This window comes from Carassius carassius, chromosome 9 (assembly GCF_963082965.1).
Source record: "Carassius carassius chromosome 9, fCarCar2.1, whole genome shotgun sequence".
NCBI classification, from domain to species: domain Eukaryota; kingdom Metazoa; phylum Chordata; class Actinopteri; order Cypriniformes; family Cyprinidae; genus Carassius; species Carassius carassius.
In genome coordinates, this window is record NC_081763.1 from 18,637,062 (window position 1) to 18,646,772 (window position 9,711).

A 9,711-nucleotide genomic window follows, 5' to 3' on the forward strand; every position below is an offset into this window, starting at 1 on the left:
TTTCTGTGTTTGTAATGCAGTAAATTATAGTGTGGTTAACTTCCAAAGAGGTACATAGCAGAATAGCAAATAGTATTTTATTTTATTTCTTAATTTTAATTTGCTCCAACAATTGCGTTTCCATGACTGTCCAAAAATGACTTGCAAAAACAAACAGTGTGGTCGGACAAACTTAGTCGGAATCCATCTGACAAATCTTTCAGATCGGCTAATGAATCAGCATGCCATTGACCCACATACTGAACTTCAAGTTCGATGTCAGTGCGTCTTTACATCAATAAAAAGGCTGCTCTTACTTGCTGTGCCACTAGAAAAAAAATATATTCTCTCTTTATCTGTATTCCCCAGTCATGTCTTTATTCAGTTTTAAGCCTCATTTTTATAGTTTACTATTAGATAAGTTAGCCTCCCTAAATGCAATTTAACAAGTAAAAATTGCAATGTTAATGTAAAGAGTGTTCTTTTTTCATATCAAAAGAAGACCGATTTCTGTCCTGAATGCTTTATTCAGATTGCTCTCACCTTGAATTTATGCATTTTAATTTCATTTCCCACCAATAATTCACTGATATTGCAAGTAATGAAACGAGTTCTGTAAATATTATGCAAATTCTATACTAACCTTTTTAGACCTAGAATGAGTATGTGACTTTAAACAGGCTCCAAAAAACATGTCGTTATGTACTTGAGAGTGAGAGATTTCACTTTTGTAAACCTGTGAAAAGATATCAGGGTGAGGATGTTCTTTGTCTTTGAAATTCATTACGCTTGCTCTTCATTATCTTGATATCCAGGGCATAGAAACCTTCTATAGGAGCAAACCTAGTAACTTAAATGCCCTGTCAACAAACCCTTACAAAGACAGCACCTGCAATCCTCATCTAACAAAGTGTGGGATCTGCACTTTATCAGTGACCCTGTCACACTTACCTGTCACTCAAACCTTCTGCCCCCTTAACATGTTCACAAGTGACAGAAGATCACCTGTCACTTCCTGCTTTTCAGTTTTAAGTCATCATTAGTCAGTCAGAATGCATCAGCTGCAATGCGGATGTGGTTTTGTTGAGTAGTCTTCTTTTATCCACTTTATTTTTAACGTAAAAGCAGATGTGGCCATTTGTAACTTGTAACTCGTACATCTCGCATATTCACAGAAAATAGCTTGCTTCCAAACAGAACACATGCTACCAAATAAAATATTATTTTTATTAGTATCAATATTAGCCATCATATTAAAATGATCTCCAATTCAATATGCAATAATAGTTTGTTCAGTGTCATAGTTACCTGGCAATATGATCATATGAATATGATTTTTTAGTAAAACTTTTTTTTTTTAATTATTGAAACTGCAGCTAAATTTTCCATATAAAGTATGAAGAAGTTTCACAGAAGTCACTTTCAAACCAAGCAGCTTCCTGTTGGTCAGCGTAGTGTATTCATGTTACAAACTTAAGCACAGTCTCACAAACGTAAGGGAACTCCTCACAAATCCCTAAAGAAATGAGTGGAATTCATAGAAATGTTGCTGTTCAGTGGTAAAATATGACTGTACCTTAAGACAATCAATCTGACAACAGTCAGATGTTCACATAACAATGAGTTCATTAAGATAATGTTTTCTACAGGTCAGTTAGTAGTCAACAAGCATTTTAAAGCATTTTAACCTGTCCAAAGAGATGCTTTAGTTAGCTTCTGTGCAAAAACATTCTGCATACACAATGAAAGTGGGAAAATGTGGGGTAAAATGTTCATATAGCACCGCTGACAAAACCCATCATCCCTTTAAAACTCTCACAAAGATCCTGCTGTTACAGTTTCCTTTTGCCTAACCTTAAAGCTGACCATCCAGATTCAAAATCTACCAGTTCCAATCCTGTTCTTCTTCATCTAGTACTTAAAGACTGCTATACATTTCAGAATTTATTCTAAAACAGTTTGTGCTTGACAAAGAAACTAGATTCACCGTGCACCCGCTCTGACCACTAACTACATCTTGTTCTACCTTCTACTTTCATCTGTCCAACCATGACTTTTTATGGCACAATCAGTGAAAACTAGTCTAATATCATGCAAATACACTTTGCCACAAAAGAACAGATAAAGAGAGAATCCCAAGAAGAGGAAGAGATCAAAATGTAGTTGCTTATTGCTTATAGTGGCTAATATAACTGAATATAGTTCCCAGGAACTATAGACTCTAGAATAGAATGAGCAGAGAAAGTTGGCAAGAAATCACATATTTGATCACAGCATCCAGAAACATTAGTGATGAACTCTTCAGATGTGTCCAACACCGTGTCTGAAACTGATTACGGAAAATCCTTCCTCTCCGTAGTGGACTCTTTAATGATCTTTGAAAGAGAGATTGCATAGGTTAATTTTAGTTCAAATAGAAAACAATGCATGCATAAAGAAAGATAAATGAACCATTCTGTAATGCAGAGATGCCTAGGGCTAAAGTTGGCTGATTTAAGTATAAATCAGTTAATGACCTTTCATTTAGGTCAAATAGTTATACTGAAGCATATCTTCATTTATAATTGATTTTACCATCAGTTGATGATGAAGTAGGTGTGTATTCATGTAAAGTGGATGTGAAAAACGTTTTTTTAAGTTGATGAAGAGCGCCTCCTAGTGTTTACCTCACCATCACGAGTCTCAACAGTTCGCACAACTATGCTCCTCTTCACATGTGCCTCAGGAGTCAACTTAGTGTCCAAGCTGGTGTCTAATAAAACACACACACATACACACACAAATGATTAAATAATACAATTTGATTTATGCAGGAATCATCAATTGGATGAAGAAATTACTCACCTCTAAACTGTAAGTTGGTGAAGTTCTGCACCGGAACAGTGATTCTAGAAGAGGAGGAAGATATTCACTAAATTATATTTGAATTAATTTCATCCAGTTATTGTGGTTGATGCCATTTCTCTACCCTCCTCACCTGCTTTCCTCTCCTTCAAGCAGCTTCCTGTAGGTGGCAATTTCAATGTCCAGAGCCAGTTTGACATTGAGCAGATCCTGGTACTCCTGCAAGTGTCTGGCCATTTCCTCCTTCAGCATCTGGATCTCATCCTCCAGACGGGCCACAGTGTCCTGGTAACCGATCGTCTCCATGGTGAATCGCTCCTCCATCTCTCGCAGCTGGCGCTCCAGAGACTCGTTCTTAAGGACAGCGTTTCCAAGTTGGAAATGGTTTTATAGAGGATGATGACTTTGCTGTCAAGTACTGTGCTCTACACCCGATGGGTGAATTTGTCTTTGTTGTTGTTCTGAATAAGTCTGGTGACAAGATTGGTAAATACTTACAGTTCCACGAAGAGATTCCAGGTCACAGGTCAGGCCCTGAATCTGTCGACGATACTCATTGGCCTCTTGCTTAGCTTGTCTCAGAGCCTCTGCGTTACGGTTGGCTGCATCAGTCAGATCAGTAAACTAATGAAATAAATTATAATAATATATCATTTAGTTATATACTAAAATGGTGTAGAAACAAAATGTCATTATATTATATTATATTACAAATAAAAATCTTCTATTAAAGAGAACCCCCTCATGTAACCTTTGAGCGATACCACTCCTCCGTCTCCTGCATGTTGGAAGTGGCCATGGCCTCAAACTGAGCTCTGATCTCCTTCAGGGCAGTGGTTAAGTCTGGCTTTGACACATCCAGATCCACATGAACCTGTTGGGCCATCAGCTGCTCCTGCAGCTCCCTCATCTCCTACACCGAGCAAGGAAGAGGGGGAAAGAGTGAGAGAAGTTTACATGTGAATATAATGGTGTCTGATCTAATCTGATCTTTAGGACCAAGTCTGATAAAGTTGTCTGAATCTGATATAGCTACAAATAGCCTGATTAAATCAACAGATTTGAGACAGATATGCCAGCTGGAGTAAGATCAAAGGAGACGGGATAAAGTGAACAGAGGGAGGTAGTGTGGAGAGAGCAGGAGAGATAACACACCTCATCATGGACCTTCTTCAAGAAATTGATCTCATCCTGCAGAGCATCAATCTTCCTCTCCAGCTGCACACGGTTCAGAGCCGCTTCATCCACATCCTGGAGTTCAAAGTGAAAGCAATTTGCTAACTTATTCATGATACACAAATGAGACGAATGGAGCATTCCTTACTTGTCTGAAGGTGTTGAGGTTGTTTTCTGCTTCTTGCCGTAGGGCAGTTTCATCTTGAAGTCTGGAGGGCAGATAAGAGAACATATCTAAAAAAGGCTTTCTACAACCAATAGTAGGCCACATATTCAAAATTTACAGGACACAAATGACCCCCAGAGAGCCAAGCATTGATACTGATGGTGTATTTTATTATTTTACCCCTTGAAAGTTTTTTTTGCTGTTGTTGTTGTTGTTGTTGTTTTTGAAGCCATCATTTAAAACCTTCCTAAAGACTAACTCATAAAGACAGTCACTTGTTGTCTCCTACTGGGAAATTTTATTTTAAAACTATATAATTTTTCATATAACATGATTTCTGAAGGATCAGGTGACACTGAAGACTGGAGTAATGACTGCTGAAAATCTGTCATCACAGGAATGGATTACATTCTAAAGTATATTACAATAGAAATTAGAAGTAGTTTAAAGCATAAGAAATAATAAGATCCCATAAGATGGTAAGCATAAGAGACTCTTACCATAATGGTTATAGTCCTAACTAATAGACTCTCCATAATCTGCATTAAACAGCACAATATATACTCTATGGTCTGTGAATTTCCCCTGCCCTCAAAGTCTATCCTGGATAGTTATTTATGATAAATCAGTGACAGCTGTAATGAAAGGCTCACAGTGGAGGTGACCCATGATAGTGTGTTGAGACCTGCAGCAGGGGGCTGGACGGGGGTCAGTGGAGCACTCATGCATCATTAACTGCTCACACACACTGCAGCTACTGCTCTTTCCCACGGGGTGGAGTAGATGCACTCCCATACAAATAAAAGTGATGCATGTACATCCAAAATAAGCACTTTGAATTTGGATGCACAGCTTAGTCACAATGCATCTTTTATTTTTGTTTACTGACTCTGTTGCCATGGTTTCTGAATTCATTTGATTACACATAAATGTTACTGATGTTTCATCAGATTTGAACAGGGAATTAAATAGATAATTGCAAGTGATGCATACATTATATAAAATAAAGTTTATAGTTGTTGAAAAAAAATATACATTTTTCTGTCAGTTCTGTTTTGAAGAGATTCTCATAAATGTTTTCACTTTGTATCTTAAATCAAATTTGGTCTCTGAGTGATGTGGTATGGGAAACACACCGGTGGTTACAGATTCTAGTGAGTTTAAAGGTATGAGGTTTGGAATTCAATTAAAAACGTGGTTCTTCTCTAACAACAGGACATCTGCGCTGGGAGTGTTCAGCCTTTGTGCAAGCCTTACTGAAGCATTGTGCCCCTCCCTGCCCCCCACACCCCTCAGCCAATCAGGCTTTAGTTTGAAAAGAGAGGTAGCATGGGAATAAATGAGTGTAAAAAATGGGGAGCCTCTCATTGAAAACAGAGTTGGGGTGCTATAAATTCACACGGTAACATTGTAATTGTGGCAGTTTTGTACTGATGTGGAAAAAATTGATAGAGGTACTGCAGTTGCCCTTTCTTAAAGGATTCGTTGCCCATATGAGAGCTGTTCTAAAGGGCAGAATGGCATTTCTTGGACATGGGTATTGAGCTTTTTTGGGACATTGTTCCTCTGTTGCTCTTAGCATTGTCCTTGGTGTGTCCTGGAATGTGTGATATCTCGACTCCAGCTAGGCACAACTAATCATACACAAGATAACCATTTTTTAGGCTGTTTTACTTTTACACGCTGGTTAGACGGATGCTAGCTTTGTGTTGCCAGTTGTTTTCATCATGACACCAATAAATCAAAGTAGCTTTGGTTTTTCACTGTGCTCCTTTTAATTTTTGAAAGTAAACTAATAAATGACCTGACTGGCTTGAATGCAGTGCAAGTCGCTTGTCTTCCAATTGTATACATGTAAATGTGATGTCAACAGAAGTTACCTTGAAGATCAAAGTTTATCACATTCTGTAAAAAAAAAAAAAAAAAAAAACATTCATTTCCTTCTATATTAATGCACACACTCTTGCTCTGTATATTTTTCCTGTATATTATATGCATTTATATATATATATATATATATATATATATTAATAAAATTATATGCATGTTTTTGAAAATCTTTCTATCATGTTATTATTATTCTAAAATATCTGCTAGATAGAGAACATTTGGTGAAATATACATTTTTTATTTCACAATTTATGAATTCCTATTTATGTTATTACATAATATTTTTTATATATTATGTTTATATATTATATAATATACTTTGTAACATAAACTAAAATACACATATAATATCAAATATATCTGGAGTAATATATATGTGTGTGTGTGTGTGTGTGTGTGTGTGTGTGTGTGTGTGTGTGTGTGTGTGTGTGTGTGTGTGTGTGTGTGTGTGTGTTGTGTGTGTGTGTGTGTGTGTGTGTGTGTGTGTGTGTGTGTGATTTTTAAGTTTTACTGTTAAAATACATTTAGTATTTTTTTTTATCTTTTCTGCAGACCCTTGGGGTACCTGAACCCTAAGTTAATAATGTTTTATTTTAGATATTATATTATATTATATTATATTATATTATATTATATTATATTATATTATATTATATTATATTATGTTATGTTATGTTATGTTATGTTATGTTATGTTATGTTATGTTATGTTATGTTATGTTATGTTATGTTATATGTTGTTATGTTATGTTATGTTATGTTATGTTATGTTATGTTATGTTATGTTATGCTATGTTATGTTATGTTATGTTATGTTATGTCATGTCATGTCATGTCATGTCATGTCATGTCATGTCATGTCATGTCATATCATATCATATCATATTATATTAAGTTGCATTTAACATCCACCTGGTTCAAAACTCTGGGAGGACACTTTAAATGAGCATAACACATCTGTCCTTACCTCTGTTTAAGAGTGGCCAGGTTTGAGGCCAGGTTGTCTCTTTCAATCTCCAGTCTGGCTTTACCAGTGTTGAGGCCGTCCACCTGCCTGCGGAGCTCCCTCAGCTCCTCCTGGTAGATGTCCCCCAGACGGCTGGGCTCCTTCCCCCTCAGCTGGTTCAGTTCTGCCACCAGCATCTTGTTCTGCTGCTCCAGGAAGCGCACTTTCTCAATGTAGCTTGCGAAGCGGTCGTTCAGCCCCATCATCTCCACCTTCTCGTTGGTGCGTGTCTCCCGGTACTGGGCCTTCAGCAGGGAGTCTGCAGAGAAGTCCAGCCGCTCCCCGCCGAGGGACAGGCGCGAGGTGGACAGGGTGATGGGGCTGGAGGTGAGGTGGCGCGGGCTGCTGTGAAGGGACAGCCGGCCCGTGCTGAGGCGGCTGGTGACCCCCATAGACGGGGAGCCACCCGAAGTCCCAAAGCGCTTTCGGTAGGATGAGAAAACTCGCTGGGGCTCCATACCAGAAGAAAATGAGATCGAGTGTGGGTAAACTTTGGGTTTTTATAGAGATTGTGGGGGAGAGAGGGGGGGTCCGATGGGGAGGGCAAAGGCCAGGGGGAGTGTATGTGAGCCCAGAATTGTTTGTGCTTGGCCACCCAATCTCCTGACTGCCTCTTTTCACTCTATTCTGTTTGTGTCTCTGGTGTGGGGTGCACACAGTCAGTCAGAGAAAATCCCATTCATGCCACTGCTGGAACACAAACACACAGAGACAGACTGTAATGGCACTGATATTTGACTGTTCTGTCTCACCCCATTGAAAAGTGGTGCTTTGTACCTTTTCTGAGTTAATTTGGAGTTCCTCTGCTACTTGGTCAGAGTTTTTCTGTCGTCCCAAGAGGGATTTTAATGATGTCACAGAACACTGGGGTGATTGACTAATTCTTCGTTGTAAAAAGTGTCTACCGCTCTCTTTTGTGCAGATCTGGGAACATCACTCATATGCTTTTCAGCACCACTGATTCATATCTGTTTACCAGACAAAACAAGTTACCAGAAGATTTGACTCATTTAACTTTATACAACTATTAAAGGAACAGTTTACACACACACAAAACATTTTTTTTTACAATTTAAGTGAAAAATACCTGAGCTGCTCTCGGCCACACAATTTAAATTGACAAGTCAAAGTTGTTAACTAAAACAAAGGCTATTAATTGAAATAAAGATAAAATAAAATAAAAAAATTTAAATATTTTTAAATTATGTATTAAAAATGTTTGAAAAAAAGCTATTTCAAATTATTAATATATACTATAAGTGTACATCATACTAAAATAACAGTAAAGTAGGCTATACTGTACGTCTTGTCTGCTGTATTCCAAGTTGTCATACAATTAATCTGAAAATACAAAGAAATTAAGTCAATATTTACTGAAAATCTTGTCAGATGTGGAACATTTTTTACTGAATGGGAGTGTAGCTCAGACATTTTGCTAATTAATTTATAATAAATAATTATAAATGACCAAAAAAAAAAGATAATTCATTTATAAATAAACAAATAAATAAGTATAAATATATTTATACGATATATTGCTGAAGTGCAAGAGATAAAGTACAAATGGCTTTGATAAATGGTTTGGTTCATGCTCCATCAGCAGTCTACAATATAGTAGAGGAGTGTATCAAGGCCCGAGAGACACTGGGGCACTAGACCCACAGCCAGACAGAAAACAACACACCCACCAATCAGATTGTTAGGAGATGAGCTCATCAGCAGCCAGCACTGATGACCAGCAGACTGCAGGATTGTTATGGATGGACGGTCAGATCCAGTGAGAAAATGTTTTTTTTTTTTATGTCTTTAAATATGTAAAATATATAAATCTAAATATTTAACATATTTAAAAGATACTTAAAAAGATATTATTATTATTATTTTGGTAAAATTTTATTTTAAGGGCCAATTCTCACTAATGGAGGCAAAAGTCATAGTTCATGGTTAGTTACAGTTTTTTTCGATTGCTAAACGACAGTGAGCACAACTGGAGCTCCATGTGCAAAACTCTAACTACAGTCTGCACTAGCAACAGTCACCTGAGCCAAACAGTTCACATCACCTGCAAAACTCATTCCAAGCAACACAACTCTTAACACATGGCTCAAAACAGGCTCAGTGCAGCCAAACACTACACACAACCCTCAATGAGATAACACACACTGTCACTCAGAACACACTGCGAGGAAAAAACTAGCATCAAACACCAATACAGAAAATACTCACTTCATCTTTACAGTTTGAACTATTTCAGTGACTTCATACAGTCATATTTTCTTCAAAGAAAAGAGTGACATTCTTTCACATGATTTATTTACATTTTTAGAACATAACAATTCTTTAAAGTAAATGAAAATTAGCAGTTTGCTTCAATAGTCTGTAACTTACAGAATTACAGTAATGAAAAAAAAGGTAGAAACTAAAAGTACATACATTTCAGGGCTAATCCTGCCTCTCTCTAGCATCAGGCTACAGGTTTTCACTTGCCATGCACCTGGGGAAGAACCTTCTGGAGTGACTTATCCATCCCTGGCAGTTCTCTGGACTCGTGTCCTCACATCCGGCACGCATGACTTCCAAAAGAGACATTTGGTCATGTGGGTGGTGATCAAACACTTTCCACCTCCAGGCAGAAAACAACTCCTCTATT

At 37.5% G+C, this 9,711-nt stretch overlaps 1 protein-coding gene across 2 annotated transcripts; it reads right to left on the reverse strand.

The window, feature by feature from the left end:
* Positions 1–1,185: 1,185 nt before the first annotated feature.
* On the reverse strand, positions 1,186–7,542 carry gfap (glial fibrillary acidic protein). Of its 2 annotated transcripts, none has more exons than XM_059558131.1 (9): positions 7,023–7,542; positions 4,148–4,208; positions 3,979–4,074; positions 3,575–3,736; positions 3,322–3,447; positions 2,957–3,177; positions 2,824–2,867; positions 2,651–2,731; positions 1,186–2,354 (listed from the first exon to the last, which is right to left on the reverse strand). In XM_059558131.1, exons 1-9 carry the CDS (start codon positions 7,517–7,519, stop codon positions 2,347–2,349), a joined length of 1,296 nt encoding a protein of 431 aa, XP_059414114.1. In that variant the 5' UTR covers positions 7,520–7,542; the 3' UTR covers positions 1,186–2,346. The 2 variants fall into 2 exon arrangements, with proteins under 2 accessions (XP_059414114.1, XP_059414113.1); XM_059558130.1 differs by having other exon boundaries at positions 2,646–2,731.
* Positions 7,543–9,711: the final 2,169 nt, after the last annotated feature.